Source organism: Globicephala melas, chromosome 16 (genome assembly GCF_963455315.2).
Source record: "Globicephala melas chromosome 16, mGloMel1.2, whole genome shotgun sequence".
NCBI classification, from domain to species: domain Eukaryota; kingdom Metazoa; phylum Chordata; class Mammalia; order Artiodactyla; family Delphinidae; genus Globicephala; species Globicephala melas.
This window is the reverse complement of record NC_083329.1, coordinates 45362983-45387468: the sequence shown is the minus strand read 5'-3', so window position 1 is coordinate 45387468 and position 24486 is coordinate 45362983. Positions and strand designations below refer to the sequence as shown.

The 24486-nt window shown below is 40.0% G+C and overlaps 1 protein-coding gene and 1 long non-coding RNA gene across 14 annotated transcripts in view; one reads left to right on the top strand and one right to left on the bottom strand.

Annotated features, from left to right (window-relative positions):
• LOC115845828 (uncharacterized) overlaps positions 1 to 14390 on the bottom strand; it is a 36183-nt gene extending 21793 nt beyond the window's left edge. The window contains exon 1 of the long non-coding RNA XR_004036664.2: positions 13944 to 14390. This is a non-coding gene — a long non-coding RNA (uncharacterized lncRNA). The remainder of the gene's footprint in view (positions 1 to 13943) is intronic.
• The window catches only part of WASHC2A (WASH complex subunit 2A), a 56147-nt gene continuing 45727 nt past the window's right edge, over positions 14067 to 24486 (top strand). For all 13 annotated transcript variants that reach the window (XM_030844049.2, XM_030844044.2, XM_030844042.2 and 10 more), the window contains exons 1-5: positions 14067 to 14196; positions 14282 to 14404; positions 15186 to 15350; positions 21662 to 21724; positions 23493 to 23666. In XM_030844049.2, coding sequence (XP_030699909.2) covers positions 14194 to 14196; positions 14282 to 14404; positions 15186 to 15350; positions 21662 to 21724; positions 23493 to 23666 — 528 coding nt within the window. In that variant the 5' untranslated portion in view covers positions 14067 to 14193. The remainder of the gene's footprint in view (positions 14197 to 14281; positions 14405 to 15185; positions 15351 to 21661; positions 21725 to 23492; positions 23667 to 24486) is intronic.

Here is a 24486-nt window from a genome sequence, read left to right as displayed (position 1 = left end):
AAAACCACAATGAGATACTAGGATGGCTAAATCAAAAAGATAGACAATAACATGTGTTGATAAGAATGTGGAAAAACTGGAACCCTCATACATTGCTAGTTTGAAAGTAAAATGGTGTAGCTGCTTTGGAAAATAGTTTAGCAGTTCCTCAAATGTTAAATATAGAATTGTTATATGACTCAGCAATTCTACTCCTAGGTACATACCCAAAAGAATTGAAAATAGGTACTCAGACAAATACTTCTACACAAATGTTCATAGCAGCATTATTCTCAAGAGTCAAAAAGCAGAAACAACTCCAATGTCCATCAACTGTTGAATGGAAAAGATGTGGCATATACATTCAATAAAATATAATCAGGCAATAAAAAGGAATGGATTACTGAACCATGTAATGAGGCTGAACCTTCAAAACATACTCATTGAAAGAAGGCAGTCACAAAAGACCATATATTATATGATTCCGTTTATATAAAATATCTAAAATAAGCAAAATTATAGAGACAGAAAATAGGTTAGTGGTTGCTAGGGGGTGGGAGAATGGAGGACAGAGGAATGATAACTAAGGGGCATGGGGTTTGTCTTGGAGGTTCTAAAAATCTAAATATTTCTGAAATTGATTGTGGTGATAGTTGGACAACACTGAATATGCTAAAAACCAGTGAACTGTAGAGTTTAAAATGGTGAATTCTATGGTATTTGAATTATATCTCAATAAAGTTTTTATTAAGAATTAATCCTACCAAGGACTAAAAAGACAACTTGAATAAATGGAAAGGCATGTTCTGTTCTTGTATAGGAACATTCAAAATCATGAAGATGTCAATTCTTCCTAAGTTGATCTATAAATCTATTTTTAAAATATCTACAGGATATTTTTGGCACTAAGTGATTCTAATGTTCATTTGGGAAAAGAAACAATCAACAGTAGCTCAAATAATTCTGAAAAAAGAACAAGGGACTTACCAGAGGTAAAAAGAGAGTATAATAAAATAATCAGATATTTGGGCAAGCAAAGTTGAAACATTGTATACTAAGTTGGGAATCAGCCTTGCTGCAGTGCTGGCCAAGTAGGCCTGCGCCAGCTTTTGGGTCCCTAGGTGTTTGAGTGACTCAAGGGTAATTTTTTTATGTTGAACCATATGAAATACTTGTCTTTGACCTACAAAAATATCAGTTTCAACTTAATATGGTTTAACTTAGTATTTGGAATGACAAAATGAGGGGACAATCACAGCAGGGAATCTGAGTCAAAGTCTTTTGCCAGTGGCCAAAAACAAGGAAACCAAGTATCATACCAAGATTAAGGGCCTTAAAACTGGTCCCCAATTCAGAGATACAGCTCATGATTGGTAGCTGATGCAATTGTGGAACTGGAGCAGGCTGAGCATGAAGTGAGCAAAGTCCCAAGGAACAGCTAAAGAGGATCCTGGGCAATTTGGGGCTTTCTTTGATTGGCTATGAGTGGGAATGTGGTGAAGTACAAAAAAGGGTGACGGGTCTGGCTTGAAGATGCAGGGTCAGGACTGATCACAGAGACTCACATGGAAAAGGGGAATTGTAGTGAATATGAGATGCAGTTGTCATCGGGCAATATATATGGTTCAGTTCTCAAGTTGGAAGCCAAGCAAATTACTATCAGGAATCAAGACACATAAATGCAATGTGTGATCCTTGATTGTATCCAAGATTAGGGAAAAATCACTATAAAGAATGTTATTGGGACAACTGGGCAATTTTGAATATGGACAATGTTAAGTAACAGTACTATATCAATATTAAATTTCCTGAGTGTGATAATTATTGTTATGTAGCAGAATATTCTTGCTCTTGGGAGATGATATAAATGGAAGTTTGTTTGTTTTTTTGGTAAATTTATTTATTTATTAATTTTGGCTGCATTGGGTCTGTTGCTGCACACAGGCTTCTCATTGTGGTGGCTTCTCTTCTTGCAGAGCATGGGCTCTAGGCATGAGGGCTTTAGTTGTTGTGGCTCTCGGGCTCTAGAGTGCAGGCTCAGTTGTGGCCCACGGGCTTAGTTGCTCTGCGGCATGTGGGATCTTCCTGGGCCAGGGATTGAACCCGTGTCCACTGATTGGCAGGCGATTCTTAACTACTGCACCACCAGGGAAGTCCCTAAATGGAAGTATTTGGGGATAAAGTGACATGATACCTGCATCAAATTGCTTCTGAAAAATAGAGACAGAGACACAAAGTAACTGTGGCAAAATATTAACAACTAGTGAATCTAGACGATATATATTTGATACTTTTCAAAATTAAAAAAAAACTTGGAAGGGATAAAAGGAATACTAGCATACATTTGGTCCACTTGATAGCTATTGCTCTGTCAGATGGGGGACACTTAGCAAAAATAGGAATCAGGTACTGGTGAACATGTTTTAAAAAGTAGACACTAGGGGGCTTCCCTGGTGGCGCAGTGGTTGAGAGTCCGCCTGCCGATGCAGGGGACACGGGTGCGTGCCCCGGTCCGGGAAGATCCCACATGCCGTGGAGCGGCTGGGCCCGTGAGCCATGGCCGCTGAGCCTGCGTGTCCGGAGCCTGTGCAATGGGAGAGGCCACAACAGTAAGAGGCCCACGTATCCCAAAAAAAAAAACCAAACTAACAAAAACAGATTAACAGGAGAAAAGCATATATAAATTCATTTAGTATAAGTTTTATGTGATACAGGAGACTTTACAAGGAAATAAATACCCAAAGAAACAGTTAGACTTGAGTATATTTATACCAGGTTTAATCAAGAGTGGACAGTCATGGAGGAAAAGGATAGTTTAAAGCATATGAGGTAATTGTAGTAAACTGGAGGAAACTTAACAAGGCCTCTCTGTTAGGATTCTTCTTGGCATACTTTGGTCTTCAGAGATTAAGATACTCTTTTCTCCAGGTATAGGAAGGGCAAATTTGAGAGTTTTATGATCTGTTTCAGGGGAGAAGGGCAAGGGGGTAAAGGTCTGAGTGACCTTGCTTCTGCTGTTTTCTCAAAATCCTTCAGCTTCCATATGCCACAGTGCCACATTCTGGGGTAGTGTATCCAGAACCCCATCACTATATATAAGATCATGTCATCTGCAGAGATAGTTTTACATCTTCCTTTACATTTTGGATGCCTTTTATTTCTTTTTATTGCCTAATTACTCTGTCTAGAACTTCTATTACTATGATGAACAGAAGTGGCAAGAGTGTACATGCTTGTCTTGTTTCTGATCTTGGGGGAAAGCTTTCAGTGTTTCATCACTGAGTATGATTTTAGCTGTGGGTTTTTCATGCATGACCTTTATTATGTTAAGGACACACATTCTTCTTGAGTGTTTTCTATGTGCCAAGCATTTCTAAGTGCTCTGCATGTATTATCTCGTTAATCGTACACAACCCTGTGAAATAGGGATTATTGTCCTTTTTACAGATGAGAAAACTGAGGCACAAAAATTTGTTCTCTCCATAAGTGAAATTTTTGCATGCAGTTTTTATTTTTACACAAAGCATGTTGTATTTTTATTAAAATAGTGAGTTATTAGGATATATTAAGCATTAATTCTAAAACAAATTTTGTAGCATCACACTATATTGTGAATTTAGATCACACAATCATTTATTAGATGGTGGTTTACTGCAGTCCAGCGCTAAGCTCATGATTACTCTGTACTCTGAGTACTTAGTACACAATTGTGCACTGTTGTGGTTCTTAAATACTCATTGCTTTATCGATATTTATTTTCTAATATATGCAAAAATGATAACTTTTTTCTAGATAAGAACGGTATTATCACTTTGCAACATAAAATAGTTCAGTTAAATGGTCTAAGAATTCACCATTGCTTAGTTGTTAAGAACCAGCACCCTGGAGCCAGATGGTCTAGATTCAAGTACTGGCTCTATTATTTGTGAGCTGTATCACCTTGAGCAAGTTATTTACCCTCTCTGTGCCTCAGTTTCTTTACCTTAAAATGCGGAGTAATGCAGACAAACCTAAATTTTGTACATTTAGGGGACATTCTACAAAATGACTGGCCAGTACTTCCCAAAAGTATCAAGTTCATGAAAGGAAAATTAAAAAAATAACAAGACTAAGGAACCATCCCAGATTAAAGGAGCCTAAAGAGACACAACAACCGAATGCAATGTGAGCTGTTAGGTGGGATGCTGGGGCAGGAAAAGGCATTAGAGGGACAAATAATAATTGGCTATATGAATATACCAGCTCTCTCCTCCCCCCCAGAGAGAGAGAATTCTGAGTAGTGTGTTTTGCGGTGCCTTCCAAAGACTCCCTACAGGAGAAGGCTCCAGTCACTCACTGCGATAGCTTGATTCTTAATACGTCCTTTATTGGCTGCTGCCTTCCATTCTCTGTTTCCTCACTCCCTGCCCAGTGTTCACTCTACCTCCCCAATAAACTACCTGCTCTAAAGTCCTTGTTGCAAGGTCAGCTCCTAAGGGAATTGAAACTAGGACATTTCATTCCACTGATATAAAGCACAAAAATAGCTAGAATTAATCTATGCTATTAGAAGCCTGGGTAGAGCTGGATGGGGACAGAAATGGGGCTCCTGGGGTGTATGTAATGTTCTGTTTCTTGATCTAAGTACCGGTTATATGACTTTGTTCCATTTGTGAAAATTAGCTGAGCTGTATAGCTACAATAGGTGCTCTTTTTCTGTAGGTATATTATAATCCCCCCCCCCAAAAAACAATAATAATTCTGTTAGTTTTGGCAGAGTGTTTTTGTTTTTTTGGGTTTTTTTTTTTCAGTGAAGGAATGGTAAAAATTCTTACTCACTGGCTTGGCAATGAACACAGGGATAATACATTTATATTAGCTAAAACAACAAATCATTTTTATAATTATTTTTCTGGTTCACATATGGTCAGTAAATGAGAAGAAGCAAAGGCCAAAGAGATGAGAACTTGGGCCCGGATGGCAAAGGAGAAGACAAGAAAAAGAAGATAAAGGTGGCATAGTATTCACAGATCAAGAAAGAGATAAAAGGAAGCAAGAGACAACAAAAAAAGAAACACAGATGTTTTTATCTCCCTAGGGTCAGAATAGGTTATAAAGCTTCCTCTCCAGGAAGACATATATCATATGCTGTCAATTAAATGTGGAATATAAAATCAAAGACAAAACCAAGCAAGCAAACAACACTCCTCCTCAAAACTCGGACATACAGAGAAGAGATTGGTGGTTGCCACAGGCGGCGGGTGCGGGATGTGAGAAATGGGTGAAGGAGGTCAAAAGGTACAGACTTCCAGTTATAAAATAAATAAGTCGTGGGGATGTAATGTGCAGCATGGTGACTATAATTAATAATACTTATTTTATATTTGAAGGTTGCCAAGAGAGTAATCTTAAAAGTTCTCATCACAAGGAAAAAATTTGTAACTATGTGTGGTGATGGATGCTAAGCTGACCTGCTGTGGCGATCCATTTTGCAATATACATGAATATCAAATCATTATGTTGTACACTTGAAACTAATATAATGTGATATGTCGATTATACTTCAAACAATTTTTTTAAAAGACTCCTTTCCAAACCTTAGAAGCACAGACATTCATAAAATGACCTCTATTTCTTACATTCAATAAAGAAAAATTTCATTGAGGAAAACTGCAGTCAGTCCCAGTTACAAAGGAAGTGCAACTCTTTTCGAAGCATCTTGTTATCATCCTGTGGCCTTTTGCCAGAGGACTCAAGATTTATAGCCAAGGCAGAGAGGATATTTCCCACTGGCACCTGCCTGGTGGTTTAAGTGTTAAACCCAAGCCTCAGAGGAGAAAGTCCCCATTCTTGTTGCAGATTGTAATGAGAGACTAGGAGGGAGATATCTGAACCAGCTCTGTGAATTTTATTTTAGGTTGGACTGAGCAACAATATGCATATCAAAAAACAAGCAGAATCGCCTTCCCTGGTGGCACAGTGGTTAAGAATCTGGCTGCCAATGCAGGGGACACGGGTTCGATCCCTGGCCCAGGAATATCCCACAAGCTGCAGAGCAACTAAGCCTGTGCTCCACAACTACTGAGCCTGCGCTCTAGAGCCCACGAGCTGCAACTACTGAGCCCACGTGCCACAACTACTGAAGCCCACTTGCCTAGAGCCCGTGCTCTGCAACAAGAGAAGCCACGACAACGAGAAGTCTGTGCACTGCAACGAAGAGTAGCCCCCCGCTCACCACAACTAGAGAAAGCCCGCACACAGCAACGAAGACCCAATAGAGCCAAAAATAAACACAAATAAATTTATAAAAACAAAAAAACAGAAGATTATCATGAGATTTAGAATTATTTGTTAGCTACTCTTTCAAGGTCCTCCCTACAGATATTAACCCTCCTTTTTTTTTTAAACAGGAGATTCCAGGCTGACATATATTTAAGTTAAACTGAACTCTTTAGGGCACTGACACTAAAACATTATTGCAATACACTGTAAAAACAAGTTCAAATGTCATAGCATGTGTATGAGTGCACACACACACACAAACCTACTTTGAGCCTGTGTCTGACATTTTCTACTCTCCTAAGTAAAGAACAAAACTTTTGCTGAGATTTTTTAAAAAGTGTAATTTAGGGATTTAAGATTATGCAATTAAAACAGTCTGAAAGTTACTCCCCTCCATGCTGTATCCTTATAAATGATACAACAGATATAAGAAATAAATTGTTGACTTCATGTCTGGGCTTGAAATCATGAAGTGGGATTGCTTGAGAGTACAGAAACAAACAATGTGGCCCCCCCCAAAGAAAGAAATTGATATGAAACCATGGGAGAAGCCAAGCCCCCAGGTAACCTAAGTTTACACCCACATAGGAATTCTGCTGAATCCTGAATCAGGTGGGAGAATTCTAAACCAGAAAATTAGTGTACAGTCAAGAAGTGCTAGTGTCCGAGGAATGCCACTGCCATGGAAGATAGATAACAAACTATCTAAAAAGTAGCAAATGGAAGATCTTATATGTGATCAATAGATCAATTAAAACAAATTCATTTAGTATATTCAACAACAGAAAGCAAAATAATACCAAAGAATTATGAAAAAGAACCAGTTAGAAATCTTGAAAATTAAAGCCCAAATTGTTGAAAAGAAAAACCTCAAAAGGTAGTCTGAGTAACAGAACAGACACACTGTGTGAATTAGCAAGCTGGGGATTAAGTTTACGGGGTCTTACAGAATAGAACAAAGAAAAAAAGAAGATGAGAAAGTTTAGAGACATAAAGAATGGATAAGGACATTTTACCTTTCATTTAGGAATTCCAGAGGGAGAATATAGAGAGAAAGGAGGAGGTAGTATTTAATCAATGGCTAAGCATTCCCCAGAAGTGAAGAAAGCTAAGAAATTTCAGAACATCAAAATAAAGAAAAAAATGCAAAAAGTTACCATAGCAGAAAGATAGTTTAGCTTTAAAGAAATAAGGATCAGATTTTCATTGTAAATTTCATTAGCAACACACCAAGAAGACAATGAGATGATATCCTCAATGAGCTGTTGGAAAATAACTGTCATTTTAGAATTCTACACTCAGCTACAGTATCACTTTAAAGCACAGGCGAAACGAAGGCATATTTTAAGTATTCAGCATTTAAGAACGTTTAGCACCAACAGATTCCCACTGAAAGAACTACTTAAGATGTACGCCTACATACAAAAAAGGTTGAAGGAATACAGAGGGAAAAGCAGTATGAAAAAAAGTAATCTTAGCCAAGTAATCTTGCACAATTCAGTCAATCCTATAGTTTAAGACTAAATTAGTATTAATTGCCAAACATGTTTAAAACAATTTAGAATTAGAATTCTGGATGATATGAACAGGGGAGTTGGGGAGAAGGGAAACAGCAGAAGGAAGTGAAAATGTCTTCTCCTGTTTAGGAAGAGTATATACATACTGATTACCTTTAGATTTTGTTAGGCAAGTATAACTTTATGTGTGGGTATAAAAAATTAAGAGTAACCATTAGAAAAAAAGCAATGGAATGTATAAATTTCACACCAACAGAGGAAAAGAAATGCAACAAAGAAAATTCAATCAACCCAACAGGTATCAGGAATGAGGAGAAAAAAGAAACAAAGAGACCATAGGAAATAGAACACACAAAGTAAGGTAATACGGTTAAATCCAAACAAATGATTGACTATAATAGGAAAAAAGATTTAAGTGAATAAAAAATGGGAGATTCATGTGAAAACACCATTCGAGGAAAATTAAAATTGCCAATAAGCTTAAGAAAAGATGTTCAATCTCACCAGTTATCAAGGAAATACAAATATATGGCATTGAGATGCCATCTTTACTGCCCAGATTGGCAAATACTTTTAATTTTGATAACAGCACGTGTTAGTTAGGAAGTTGGGCAAGCAGTTCCCCTCATAGCCCACCATTGGGAGTGTATTACTGGCACAATCTGGAGAACAATTTATCATCTCTATTAAAACCAAAACATTTGCATACAGGTGCAAGGAAGTATAGTCAAGGATATTCTAGCAGCATGGCTTATAACAATGAGATATTGGAAAGAACCTAAATGTTTCCCGTAATTGGGAGAACAACTAAATAAGCCATAGCATGTTCATACTGCAGAATACTTTGCAGTCGTTAAAAAGAATAATTTAGATTCATTTGTGATAATATGGACAGGCATATTGTGAATATTTAAAAATACACAGAATGAAAGGTACAGAATTAGTTTATACATGTAAAAGCACATAACTAAATACTGTGTGTGTAGATAGACAAACAGACAGACACATGTACATAAACACCTAGAAAAAGCTCTGAAGGCTTAAACATCAGACTCAGAGTTAAGATCTCCTCTGAGTGGATGAGATGAGATGAAGAGTGGAGTGAGTGTTATGTGTTGGCTTGTGGGGAGAGTTGGGGTGGGGTAGATGCAAGGTCTTTAGTCTTCTTTGTAAAGTCTGATTTTACTTTCAAAGAAATATTTGTGTATTATTTGTTGAATGAGTTTGATTAGTTTTTTTTTTTCCTCTGGATGTGCCTGCCTTTGCACAAATGGCAGATTTGCTAACCTAGGCTATCTAGGCATTCAGGGAACGGGCTGAGTAGGCACAAGTGGTTTACCAACCCTTGCACAACAGGATTTATGACCTCTCTTCTCCCTCCCTTCTACCCCACAGTACACCCCAGATGCTGGAATCTTAAGGAAGGAAACGGGGCTGCTATATCCAGCTGTGGACTAAGGATGGTAGCACCCACTCGTGAATAAGAAGGTTACCAGCACCCCGCTAAGTGAAGCTGTGTGTTTGTGTGTGTGTGTACGCGCGCGTGTGTGCTGGGAAGTCGTCTTTTATGTAAGTACGCTGGAAAAATTATACTTCAGGTAAGGTTTCAGGGACACAATGAACCCTACAGCTTCTAAACTATTAAAGCTTTTTTGTGACCTCCCTTGAGCTATCCACTTTCTGAGCTCTAATGTGTAACATCGAGAAAAGGAGGAACCTTCTCCTCTTTGGCAATGAGAAGTTGGAAAAACAGCCAGAACAACTCTTCATGTCACTGATTAGTCTCAGGCTTATGCATTTTGCTATTTTAAATTTCTCCCTTATTTCAAACCAACTGCTTATGAATCTTTCCATTTGGCAACGTGGAAATATTTAATTAGAGCTCTTCTATAATGATGTTGTTGTAGAAGTAAAAAAACAACAATTCTTTCTGGTTCTCCAAATTCCACACTGCAAAGTCCAGTGTGTTTCCTCTCTTCCTCTCTGACCCCCATGGCCCTCAGAACTTTCTCCATACTCTGAAACCCCAGTAGTAAGTTATAATCTGCAGGATCCATTTGGAATTTACAATATTGAATTCCTATAGTATTGCCAATCGTATTGTACCACTGGTTCCTTCTATCTTTCTATTTCTCTCCTTTGAAGTTCCTAATGCAGTGGTTGATTGGTTACTTGATTGAGTAGAATCTGGAAGTAGCTGGTGTATAATCATCATTAATGCTTGGTTCCCTGAGCTAGCGTTGGCTAGGTGCCTGGGACAATGTCTGGGCAGACCCTCATCTTCTCCCCTGTGGTCCATTAGCCCAGGATGTTGCAAGGAAACTGTGGGGAGTCCTGATGAGTCTGAGCCTCCCTAAAGCCAACAGTCCAAGAGAGGGCTACTTCAGTTTCTAAGCCTAAGCACTTTTCTTCCATTACCACCCAAGGAGTTTGGCCCCAATACACCCCGCTCCCGGCAAGGATCCACTACATAATTTGTGGGGCCCAGTTCCCTGCCTCCGTGGGGGCCTCCAGAAGCAAGTCCTGGCCTCTCTCCACTATGACAGCTCTTTCTTAGTCATTTTCCATATGACAAAGAGACACACTGGCTGTCAAGGTTGGCACCATGCAGCTGCACTGCTCACCAGGGAACACAGCCTGGCTCTTTATCCCTACATTCTTTAATTTCAGGAGCCTGGGCATCACCTGGGAGCTTGTCAGAAATGCAGTGTCTCAGGCCTCATCTCAGACCTATTTATTTAGAATCTGCTTTTTAACAAGATCCCTGGCAGACACCTGGGCACAGAAACTAAGATTAAGCTCAGAGAAGCTCAGATTAAGGCTCTAGGCCTGGGATCTCCCCTGATACAGTTGACTTCACAAATACCATGGCAGGAAAGTCCTCTAGGATTTTCACTGGTTGACAGTTTTAATCATGTAAGTATAGCAAGAGAATGACCAGTATGACAGGTAGATGTATCTGAATTCTCAGGCATGGTTATTGCAGTGCAAGATCTCTTTAACATGAACAAATTCAATACAAAGCATGACTCAAAAACATTTGAAGGAATACTAGTAAAGAGAGTAAGATTGAACACACAGGAAGGGGAGTTCAAAACAGCACCATTCCAGGAGAAGCAGGAAAGGCTCAATCAAGAACATAGTGGTCACTGGCCTTGGGCGAAAGGGGGGATGACTCTTCCAGAGACTGAAAGAAAGGAGCGGAGGCAGCATGTAGCCTGCTGTTTTTGTTTGCCTAGCATCCCTTCTTCCTGCTTTTGGTAACAGTCCCAACTTTTTGTTTGGGGACCATTTCTGTCCATTCTATGTGGTCTTGGTAGAAAAGCCAATTAGGGGAGTGGGAATACGACCCAAGGGAAGCTAATGAGATTCTATTTACCTCAGGAATGTGAAATTCAGAGGAGAAAACCAAGAAGAGAAGTGACTGGAACTGAGTCCTTCTAGTGGCAGGGGCTCAGAGGAGACTGCCCTAGGTTCCTCTGCTTTATGCTCTTCCCAAGACCAGTGCCTGCTTGCTTTCCTTAAGTTCTGTGAACTTTGCAATATCTTTCCCCCAAATTCTGGTTTGTTTGAGTTTGCCAGTCAAATTATGTTGTGTGCAAAGAAAGAACTGTATGAGATACAGAAGGTGTAGACATAGAAACATTTTAAGTTGAGGTGAGAAGTCCATTTTCTCTGGCAGAGGCAAATAGGATGGATACTTTGAACCACATGGTAAAGTTATGGAAGGGATCTAATCAAGGATAAGTACATAGAGAAAGTATAAGTAAAAGGACTGCCAGTCAGTGCTGAGGGGCCAGCTAAGTTTGCAGAATATGAAATCGCAGTGATTTCCTTGAGTAACCTAGGTGTAGGAAAGGAGAAAGGGCATAGTTGGACTGATTCAAAGCTAGGAGTTAGCAGAGACCACGTGTCAGAAACATAAGGTGGGGATATTAAAGGGCTGTCAAGAGAAGTTAAAAGCTAATATCATGGGCTGCAGGCAGGACAAGCTAGGAAATGAAGCTAAGACGGCGAAATGGGGAGGAGGGGCACTGAGAGACTGAGGCTTGGGTTAGTTGAGAACAGACCAGGGAATAAGAGAGAGACTTGGAAGTTTAAGAGGCTGCTCTACTGCAGTCCAGATTTAAAAGTCAGAATGTTTCAGCTGCTAAGGTCCAGGGTGTGGGTAATCCACGGACTTTGAGAATTGGAATGTAGATTAAGGTTATTAGGGCACATTGAGGCCAGGGTCAACCACATGGTCACTGAAGTTGACCATGATGATGTTATATAAGATGTAAGTTTGGTAACTGGCTCACCTCAATTTTACCAACCAAGTTCTTAAGTGGTTTTATTTAAAAATATTTTAAATGAATGTATGGGAATGGCCAGGAGGTTGGTAGACTGCAATTTAAAACTGAAGTTCCTTCAAGAAACTACTAGCTATAGAGTAACATAATGGCTAATGGTGTGGGTTCCTGGCTCTGCTCCTTTACTGGCTGTCTAACCCTGAGTAAGTTACTTATCCTCCCTGTGCCTCAGTTTCCTCAACTATAAAATGAGCATAAGACTACCCGCCTCACAAAGTCATTGTGAGAATTAAATGAATTAACATGTATAAAGTGGTAAATGCTGAGCACTTCATAAATGTTAGGTATTTTTATTAAAGAGGAGACATTATAAATAAACTATAATGTGATACTCTATGATGAATATTTGTACAAGCATGTAGAAAATAACCGGGGGGGGACACTTAACCACTTAACCAGGGAAGTCTTCAGTAAAGAGACAGAAGCAAAAACAAAACAAAGTCCAAGAGTTTGATAAACAAAGGGCATAGGGGAAGTGGTAGGATCTATGTTCAATGCTCACAGTATGACAGGCACCGTGCTATTTTACAAATATTATCACATTTAACACCACATCCCTGCAAGACATGTAACTTCCTTTCACTGAGGAAAACTCACAGGGATTAAATAACTTGGGCACACAGGAATGGAAAGGGTATTAGACAGCATACAAAGGGTATCTAATACAAAGGGAAAAATAACAAACCACTACCCTTACCCAAAAATCCTATTCAAATGGAACTTTGGAATCACAGTTCTGAGCTTATTGGGCCCCCGGCTTAAAGAGTCCCACTCAAGGATATCCATATACTGGTTTGTCTACCGCTCCACTCAGTCCAGGTCCCAACATGGGATAGCCTAACTAGTGCCTAACTAGCCTAACTAATAGCCTAACTAGCCTAAATTGGAATCTTCATTTTAAAAAGCAAGTTGGTGTGGAAGAAAAAGAACTCTGCTGAGGGGTCTTCAACGAAGTGTGAGATGGAATAGGTAGATCACTGAGCGCTCATGGGAAGCTGGGAATGTTGAGGATGGATTCACATGCAGGGATCAGATTATAAATGGTTTTTGCCTGTCATATGAGAAGTTTGGACTTGAGTCTGAGAGCAATGCAGAGGGAGTAAAGGGTGTTTAAGGAGGCCCTACACAGTGACCTGAAACCGAGCATGTCGTTAAAGTACGATGACAGCCAGATACATCAATCTCCAGAAAATCTGGGCTGACCCCCAGACAGGCAGAGGAGACTCAGCAAGGAAGAGGAGTGGCGGCGAGCTCTTCCTCCCTCCACATCGCCGGTTGTTTAAAGCCCCTCGGCTTCTTCTCCCACACCTCCTTTTGGCTCCTCTCTCTAAACACACCTGGCTGCCTGCGTGCTTCCGGAGCTAACCACGCGCCTCCTCCTGCGCCCTCCAGCTGAAGCGCGACCCGGCCGACCCACCCCTTCAGCGCTCCCTGGCGTCTTCACCCTTGCTCTCTTTTTTTTTTAGTGAAATAATTTTTTTAAAATTTATTTTATTGAAGTATAGTTGATTTACAACGTTGTTTTAATTTCTTCTGTATAGCAGAGTGACTCAATTATACATATATAAACTTTTTCTCATATTCTTTTCCATTATGACTTACCACAGGATATTGAATATACTGTACTATACAGTAGGACCTTATTCATCCATTCTGTATGTAATAGTTTGCATCTGCTAACCCCAAACTCCCAATCCATCCCTCCTCCACCCTCCCTTCCCCTTGGCAACCACAAGTCTGTTCTCTGTATCTGTTAGTCTGTTTCACAGTTCATTTGTGTCATATTTTAGATTCCAAATATGTGATATCATATGATATTTGCCTTCTGACTTACTTCACTTAGTATGATAATCCGTAAGTCCACCCATGGGACTGCAGGGCTCTTCTAACTCGCGTACCTCAGAGAGCTGCCCGGCCTCCTTCCGCAGCGCCCCGCATCCGGTCACATGAGGCGCAGGTCACCTGTTCCTGGTCACGTGAGGCCGGTCACGTGCCAGGCCCCGCACCGCTAGCTTCCGGAGACTTTCGGGGCTTAGCGGGTGCGGTCCTGCGGCTCCCTGAGCCCACCGAACTGCACAGCCAGGATGGTGAGGGCGGGGGTTCGGGTTCGGGTTTGGCCCTGACCGCCGCCTCCCCGGAGCTCAGCCCCTCTTCTCGTCCTTCCCGCTGCAGATGAACGGGACCACCCCCGACCAGGAGCGGCCTCCGGTGTCCGAGCCCGTGTGGGAGCGGCCCTGGTCGGTGGAGGAGATCCGCAGGAGCAGCCAGAGCTGGTCGCTGGCAGCCGACGCCGGCGTGAGAGGCGGGCCCCAGGGACCGGAGGGGAGGGCGGGCCTTCTGGCGTGATGCGCGGCCTGCGAGCGGGACTCCGGGAGCCCCCAGTCCCCCTCCACCCAGTCGATCCTGTTGCCTCTCATTGACTCAATAACGCCCCTTCTCGTCCTCGAAAACTCCCGGGTGGTAGTCCCCAGGCACTTGGGCGGAGGCGGGCTGGTTGATCTTAGCCCTCTCAGTGCTCCCACTTGGACTGCGGCCCTTCCTTGTTTGGGTTTTCTAGCCAGGCGCCCAACTCCACCCTGAGCGGGGATCGGCTTCTGCCCCCTCGCAGGCTTACATGGTACTAGTTAGGCTATTCCATGTTGGGACCTGGACTGAGTGGAGCGGTAGACAAACCAGTATATGGATATCCTTGAGTGGAACTCTTTAGGCCGGGGGCCCAATAAGCTCAGAACTGTGATTCCAAAGTTCCATTTGAATAGGATTTTTGGGTAAGGGTAGTGGTTTGTTATTTTTCCCTTTGTCTCTGATCCCTGAAGAATGACAACGAAAAAGGACTTTTAAATTCCTCCAGAAACGATATAGCAAATATCCATTGACTCATTGACACTGTTCTGATGAGCTTTCTTAATGTTTTTTGATGCTACTTGGTCTTTGTACTGTCAAAAGCAGCATCCCTTTTACATTCCAGCACACGGGCGCACACACACAGGCGAAAGGAAATGAGTTCTTTTCTGTTTTGACACGCAGAATAGGTGCATATAATATTGATACTACTGTATGTTTGTTTTTTAAATAGTTACTACAGTTTCTACAGGAATTCTCACAACAGACTATCTCTAGGACCCATGAAATCAAGAAACAAGTGGATGGACTAATTCGGGAAACTAAAGCCACAGATTGTCGACTACATAATGTCTTCAATGACTTCCTTATGCTGTCTAATACCCAGTTCATTGAGAACGTGAGTTACTTAGTTACATCAGACTTATAAAAAAATAATACTGTTAGAAGGAGCAAGAGTCACTGTGATACTAAGTGACCCATTATTAGGTTCTCTAAAATTTTGGTGAAGTAGTAGTTCTTGGTGATTGATGTCCCCCTTTTTTATTAGTAAAGTTTATTTTTTTTCAAGCCTTTGAAAAAAACCTAACGATAAAACTTCTTCATATTCCAGTGTTTTCATTGATTTTTAGTTTTGGTGTAGACTGCTGAATTACATGGCACTCCAACAAGTTTTGTTATGAGCATGCTCTGTAAGGAAAGCCATACACCTGGTCTGATCCTCTGGACACCATCAGGTTATTGATTGTATCCATTACGTCCTGATAAGTTACATTAAAGGCATGTGTGTGTCTACTTGGAATATTCTCAAGTAACGTTTTGTTATGATGGCTGAACCTATGCCATAGATTATTGCTAAAAGATTATTGAGCTTTAACCCAAGTGCTATTTTGTCTATGTATTTATCGAATTTCTAGGTGCTAGGTTCTAGGAATACATAGGTAAATTAGACAGAGCCCCTCCTTAGAGAAAATAACAATCTTCCATAATAGTATAATTCCAGAATAAAAAGGAAGCAAGTGTGGCTGGAGCCCAGTGACTGTAAGGGAGATTGATAACAGAGGATGGAGAGGAAGCTTAGTTAAGCTGGTCTGTATTTCTCATAGGGTGGCTAACTTTCTCAGTATCAGTGTTAATTAATCTGTGAAAAGAGAATTAGTAAAGTAGGCTATCTCCTGAGATTGTTAGATACAAAGTAATAAAAAAAAGATTTCAAAAATTGCAAGATTATACAAAGCCCACGATTTAGGATTGTTAAGAAGAGACTAAATATTGTCACGCAGGTATCTTATGCAGCATGTTTGTACATTTTTAGTAGTTCAGGTTGAAATGCCACTACTAGGCTTTTTGGGGAAGCTGTGTGTAAAATAAAGATCTTAATAAATATCTTATTTAAGATATATCTTAAATATCTCTTTACCAGTAGGTTTAAAATGTAACAAATATTCTCGTCAACTCTGTAGTCATTTTCTGGTTGTCTATACAGAATGTCCATGCTTGGTCCTGAGCATCTTTCCTATTAGAAGAGGCAGTTTACAGGACTCTCATCTGTACTTTACTGGTGTATGCAGCCCCATCACTTTTTCATCATGCTGAATTCCGTGTCCTTTTGAATATACCTGTTGTTCTCATTCTGTACCTTTCTTGCTGGATCAGGTGCTTAGCTCTTCTCTGCAGTCAGTGTTGCAGCCCTAGACTGGGCAAGGAATAGAATTGGGAGGCTTCTTTTGTACCTGATGTGCCTGTACCACATTGGTATTGGATTGGTACCCGACTGATACTTTGGGGGTGAGGGGCATCATAAGCTTCTTTTTCTGAATCATAACCTTCAGTTCTTTTTCTTTTCTCTAGCTCTTCTTTTCTGGCCAAGTTTTCTTAGCTTCTGAGTTTCCTATAATCTAGTTTTTGTGGGTGGTTTTTTTGTTTGTTTTTGTTGATTATTTTTTAGTAATAGTTCTTTATTTCTGTTCACTTCTTGGATTCCCTACTTTCCATCCATCTGTCCATCCCCTTGGTCCTTATGCCTCTTCCCCTGCCATTCTGCAGCCAAATTCCCCTTTAGATGTGCCTGTTGCCACTGCCAAATCAAACTGCTTCCCAGACCTCCCTATAATGCCACGTGTTACGTGTTTTTCCATTTGTGGTAGAGCATGATGATGTTGAGTATGGCTAATGCTTAATAAAACTCTGAAATAAACTACCTGTTGATAATACACTTGGCAGTGATTTGACTTTGCATGTGTTTTCTTCAAACCCTGGCCAGTACTCATGTATTACAATTCTGGCTTAAATGACGGTGCCATTTGGTTTCATGGTAGTTTATTGGAAAGATACGCACAGTCATAGGTTTCTGGGTTTTAGTAATTGACCTAGAGGTAGCCAGTAGATTGCAAACTGCATTACAGTTAGTGAAACTGAAGAGCAATCAGGACTTTCCAGGGCAAGAGAAATTAGTGCCTTTAGTAAAGGCTCAAGAGGGGACTCTGAAGGAGGATAAATGCTGATTAACAGTGGCCAGTGCATCAGTGTGTTATTTGGAGGGAGTACAATTCTTGAAGCTTCATTAATCTGTTAATTTAGGAATTTTGTCCTGAAACATTAAGTGACCTAGTTAATGACTTCTTTAGTAGCACTTCCCATGAAGTGCATTTATTGATATGATTCGATGTGTTGAACTCCGCTACTAAATCAACCCCCATATTTTTGCTAAATGTTGTATTCCTTGGGCTCAGCATGAGCCTGATACATAGGGACTCAGTGAATATTTGAATGAATTAATGAGAGATCACTAAAGTGAAAAGAACCAGGGCTGTTTATAACATGTTAAGAAATCTCGGCCCCTCGTCAGCGTTCTCTCTAATTCCCCACCTTCACCTCTTACCTCATCTCCCCAAATGAGGAAAAGATGCTTTGAGGGGAAATATCAAAGATATTTAACAGTTCTGGGAATGGCTACCTGATTTTAAAATGATCAAAAAACCCATGAAGCTGTGAGTTGGGTGAAACTGGTAAGGAAGTTAGCATTGATTTCCTGCTGTGTACTGAGTACTTGAGATGCATGGTCCTGGCCAGCCTCGAAAGATCCCATGGGTTTTATGTATTTGCTGGTTGGTTTCTTAGATGTCATGTTTGGCTTTCCACAGGGTGCTGATCTCTTGTGAGGTAGTTTTTAATGACAAGCAGTAGAAAAAGTAGGGTGTTAATGCTGTTGAGACCTCAGCATGAAGCTCAACCTTTTAGGTTAAGTGGTCTCACTATTTAAAGTCTGAAGTGACCTTGGTAGCTGCCTTGTCTTAAAGTCTCCATTTTAAGATTTATTTACTTTATTTCTTCCTGCCTTTGAAAATTGCTCCCCAAATTTCTGGGCTTTATAGAACAATTTTTTTTTTAAGTATGGAAAAAGAAGCATCATCTGAAATTTCAGATGTTAAAGGAGAGCCTCTTAACATTTTGACATGTATATTCCAAGTCCATTTTCCATGCAGACATTGGGCTTTAAGTGTTTTCCTTTCTTGTTATAAAAGTAATGAACACTCACTGTAGGAGAGATTGGCATATATAAAAAGTATTAAAGTGTGAAAAAATTAAAACTACAGAAATCAACTATAATTCCACCACCCCAAATTAACCAGCCACTGAACATTTTGGCATATTTCTTTCTAAGAGTATATATGTATGTATATAACTTTAACCTTTTCTATATATTGGCAGCCTGCATTTTTCTTAATGTTAGTGTATTATTTTGTAAGCATTTTAACACATCTGTAAGATCTTGTGAACTTAATTTTTATTGTTTTTATTTCATTATGTGCCTATCATTTAGCAATCTCCCGACATCAATTTTTTTAAATAAAATATTTCATGTGTCTAGAAAAGAACAGATAATAACCACAAATGCTAATAATATACACTACCTTGCATTAACAGATTTTACTATTTTGACATATTTGCTTAAAAGGCACCAACTCCCATTTTTTCCCTTAACTCTAAATATTTTGGGTGTGGGCTCCTTTGTATCTCTGCCTTTTTACTCTTCTTCTTACTTGGAGAGTATATCTGTGTGGATGTATATCAGTGCAGGTATATGTAATATGAGGTAGGGATTTCATTTGGTTCATTTCCATACGAGTAACTTTTATTGTGTAGTTCTTTTTAAAAAATAATTAATTAATTTATCTTTCGGCTGTATTGGGTCTTCGTTGCTGCACAAGGGTTTTCTCTAGTTGCGGCGAGCAGGGGCTACTCTTCGTTGCGGTGCACGGGCTTTTCATTGCAGTGGCTTCTCTTGTGGCGGAGCGTGGGCTCTAGGCGCGCGGGCTTCAATAGTTGTGGCTCGCAGGCTCTAGAGCGCAGGCTCAGTAGTTGCTGCGCCCGGGCTTAGTTGTTCCATGGCATGTGGGATCTTCCCGGACCAGGGCTCGAACCCGTGTCCCCGGCACTGGCAGGCGGATTCTTAACCACTGCGCCATCAGGGAAGCCCTATTGTGTAGTTCTTTTCCTCACTGACTTCTGTGTATGAATGCATGCATATTTTTTTCCCATATGGATAACTTTTATTGTGTAGTTCTTTTCCTCAGTGACTTATATGTATGAATGTGTGTTTTTGTGAATATAAAATCAAGCTTACATGTAATTGTGGGTCTGTCTCTTGCCTGTCTTTTATTATGTTTATCTGCCGTAGTCAGTATCACAATCTTAAATACCAGAGATTTCTAGTAAGTTCTAATAGCGCAAATCCCTGTGACTTCTTTTTATTCAGAATTATCATGGTTATCCTTGGCTTTTTTCTTTCCTCTGTGAATTTGAGGATTATCTTGCTAAATTACCCAGAAAATTCTGTTAGCACTTTGATTGGAATTGCATAGAATTACAGATTTGGTGTTTGTGACTTTGCAGTATAAATCTGATGCCATGAGCATCTTATTGTTTGTATTTATTTTTCTTGGAACTAAATTTCAAGAAGTAGAATTCTTGGCTTAGAAGATACGAACATTTAAAAATAACATTGTTGGGCTTACCTGGTGGCGCAGTGGTTGAGAGTCCACCTGCCGATGCAGGGGACACGGGTTCGTGCCCTGGACCGGGAAGATCCCACATGCCGCGGAGCAGCTAGGCCCATGAGCCATGGCCGCTGAGCCTGCGCGTCCAGAGCCTGTGCTCTGCAACGGGAGAGGCCACAACAGTGAGAGGCCCGCGTACCGCAAAATAAATAAATAAATAAATAAAATAAAAGTAACATTGTCTAATCAGATTGGCAGATATTTTTAAAAGGTAGGTAACATGGTTCCACTGCTGGCAAAGGTCTGGAAAGTGGGCACTTGAATATGTTGTGGGGACAGTGTGAGTTGCTCCACATTTGTGGCCAGAAATCTGGAGGTAGCTATTAAGCCTAAAAAACAGTTTTGTCCTGTGACTTAGCAATCCTATTTTGGGGAAGCCTATAGAAATAAAAGATCCAGGGCCTAAGAATTTAGTATATGTGCATATGTTTACAGCAGTTTATTTACAACAGCAAAAACTGGAAATCTCCTTAATGTTCCCTAATAGAGAATTATTGAATTAATCATAGTCAAGTTCACACTATAGAATATTGTGCAGATATAAAAAGGATTGAATCAAATCTATTTGCATTGACCTAGAAAGTGGTTTATGTAAATATCGAGTGAAAAAGTGGGGCAGAGGAATTTGTATAGTATAAGTGCATTTTTATTTAGAAGCAGGAAGAGTGGGAGAACTCTGAATATGTGCATATGTCTGTATATATTTGTGTATGTTTCTATGTGGGAAGCATAGAGGAGCACACACCAAGCTTAAACTGCTTATTCTGAGGGTTTGGTTGGAGGCAAGGATGGAACAATTTTTAAACACATCTCTTTCACTTATATCTTTATATTGACTTTTTAATTTTTAATTGACTTATAATTCACATACCATAAAGTTCACCCTTTTAAAAAGTGTACAAGTCAATAAGTGTTAGTGTATTCACAAAGTTTTGTAACCATCACCAATATCTAATTCCAGAACATTTTCATCGTTGCACTACTTATAATGAGAATGTTTTACTTTGGAAGTTTAAACAACAATATATAGTTAAAAAAGGAAATTACAATGAGTTGCCAGAGTGATCTATTTTGGAAAAGAGAGGCTGCCTGTTCCAGCTGTATGGGTCAGTCCCATGCCTGGCCTTCTGGCAAATCATTGGTGGGCTTGGCCTATCTATTTTCTTATAAATGGGATAATAAAAATTTAGCAACCATTTTAAGCAACAGGATTAATATAACTTACCTTTACCGTTTCCACTGTGCAAAATGTTAAAGCTCTTGTTACCTAGTAGGTAGGTTCTACCACTTGGTATTCTCATAGCCTCACATTTAAGTACCTGTAACATTGCTCTGTCAGCATTAAGTATTAGATTAAACAAGAAAGTGTGAACACCAGTTTATTATTGTTTTTGTGACTGTGGTCAACAATGAGATTGAAGGTTTTTTCTCATGTTTCCTAGTCATTTGTGTCTGTTTTTTTAAACTTAATTTTGGGAGAGTTGACTACTGTTCTTTGCTTTTTGCCCTTGACCAGCGGCCTCAGCGATTTGTTGAATAATCATTTCTTCCCCATCTTTGTCTTTTCTAAATTGTGTATTGAATTCTTACGTTGTGATTGATTCCAAATGCTGTTTTGACCATTCCAAACTGAATTTGCTTCCGTATTTAGCGTGTATATGATGAAGAAGTGGAGGAGCCGGTGCTCAAGCCTGAGGCAGAAAAACCAGAACAGGTACTTGCATTAAATCACTCTTCTGTTGGGCTCCTTTCGAGAAGAAAAGTGGTGGAGATGTGTGATGTGGCTGGTGGAGGGATTGTGGGCAGGGAGATGGACACGGGGGGAAATGGGAAAAGCTGCTCCTGACAGCCCAACAATTGAACTCTTTAGTTTGTTTGTGAAATTTAGTGTATTAAGAAATGTATAGATTAAGTTCCTGAATTCTGGCTTAAGAATAGAGCAGAGGTATGCAGAGATTTTCTGTAAAGGACCAGATAATAAATATTTTGTTTGCTGGCCACATTGACCTACGTCTCTTCGCTTCTTTTTCTTCTCTTCCTCCTCCCCTTCCCCCTCCTCCGTTAAAAATGTAAAAACCTTTCTTACCGTGAGGGCTATAAAAAATGTAGGCCATGCTGGGCTGTAGTTTGTGAGTTCTTTGAAGATTGTGCTTCCCTATCCTTTCGTGGCTGCTTTGATTCTTATTCCTACCAGTTTAAAAATGAAAGTAAGATGAAAGCCATATTGCTTGTAACATATGAAGATGTTAGACTAAGAAAGGATGTTAGAAACCAGCTACAGTTCTGCCTATTTCTAGCCTTAAAAAAATTTTTTTTAAATCTTTATTTTTAATAGTACTCAGGGATTTGCTAACCATTTAAGTGCAATAGTATCTGGTTATACCAAGTCAGGGGACAATTTTAAGGTGACAGCTATTTAGTGAATTATTTTTAAAACATCCATTATATATTTATTTCACAGGCATGTTTTCACACACTTAGTACAACGTTAGCTATTTAACTCAGAATCAAGCATACCAGAGTGCAGAAAAGATGCAGCCAAAACAAAAAAGCTAAATCAGAAAGACTTCCACACTTGAGGTAGTATAAACTACTCTTCAGATTTTCCCCTTTGGCTGTCAAAACAACACTATGGTTTGGTTCTTTCTGTAATTATGTATCAACTTCTAGAATATTTGTGAGGAAGGGAAATGACACTAAAGATATTTTGCAATATTTCTTACAACTGATGACACAGTTGAGTGTATGAGAGCTGCTGTTATAGGAAGTGGAGACCTGTGGAATATTTTCAGGAGGTTGGTGATGTGTACAGAGTTTTGTCGGGGTCGGGGGCATTGTTCTCGGGTGATGTACAGGATAGATTAGAGATGAAACTGACCCTCTCTTGGTTTGAAACAAGTTTATAGAATAATCATAATTGTCCAGTTATTTTTTTTTTAGCTGTAATTGAAAAATGACATCTCTGGCTGGGGTATTTTCTTCTAAGTCTTAACTCCTAAAATTGTCCAAAGGATCATTAAGCAAGGTCAGTGGGATACAGCCATGGCAAAGCTGAAAGTCTAGGCCCTTCGTTCCTCCAGTAGCAGGGAGGTGAAGTGCCCCTGGATGTCTTGTGGTGTGCCATTCATTATTAAGATTCTTTTACATAGCCTATAAAAGCTGAACCACCACACCATAGTTGTGCTTTTGTTTTTGTAGATGATGAACCTGAAGCTCCAGGACCTTACGTAGTTCGGTGTGTGTTCAACGCATAGACAAACTTGGGATTTACCACTCCAAAGTCTGTGTTGAGGCATTCAGCAGAATCTGACTTTTAATGTTTTTAATTGTTTAACATTTTAAATTGTTAAGAATTTAACATTTTTAATTAAAATTTGGGGGGTTTTTTGGAGCATGAGTCTAGGCTTTAGCAAACATTCCCAGTGTTTTATTAGGGTGGTATCAATATACTGGAGATCTTACTGAACAGTATTTTTTCCTAGGAGAAGACCCGGGAACAGAAAGAAGTAGATCTGATTCCTAAAGTCCAGGAGGCTGTGAACTACGGTTTACAAGTGTTGGACAGTGCATTTGAGCAACTAGATATAAAAGCAGGAAACTCAGACTCTGAAGAAGATGATGCTAATGAGCGGGTGGAATTGATCCTTGAGCCAAAGGTAAAGACATTCAGTTGAAATATTTATTGTCGCACCTGTTGGGTTTTGGTTTTACTTGGGCACAGAATTGGTAAGACATGGACTTCACTTCCAGGAAGTGAGGATGTCACTTAGCAGTCTCATACTGACTCCATCAATCAGAAAGATTTGCTGTACACAAGCATCGATTGAGCACTTACTAGGTACTAGCATGCCAAGTTGGGGGAGTACAAAGATGCAGAACATGGTTCCTACTCTCAGGATGCTTATTACAGCAGTACCAGATGGTGGGAGAGAGGAGGCTTTACAAGAGTCACCATCATAAGTGCTCTGACTTCTAGCTGGGGAAATTAGGAGGAAGATGAGATTTGAACTGGATTTTGAAGGATGAGGAGGCTCGTGAGAGGTAGGGATTGTTGGGAACCTGACATTCTGCAGCTTTCACTAAGAGGGAACCTCCAAAGTGTTGAAAGACATGTGGGTTGTTCCCAGGTTTTGGCCAATATGAATAAAGCTGCTATGAGTGTTCACGAAGAAACTATTAGCAGATGTTTATTGTTTTACTGTTACTTTCTCTCAGGCTCAGTAGTAAACACAGGAGGTTGCCTTACTGATTTTGAGAATCCTTGTGACACATAAGTGCCTTGTGAATGGAAACATGCTGCAAAATCAGTCTCTTCTAGTCCTTCATTTCACTGCACATTTCTCTTCCGATTTGAGCTTATAGTGCCAAATTGGGGCTGATCCTTTAACCATGATATGCTCGCTGGCTTGCTTTTTCACTATAGGGATTTAGAAGTCAGCAGCAGACCCTGGGAAATGTATTGCCTGGGCCACACTT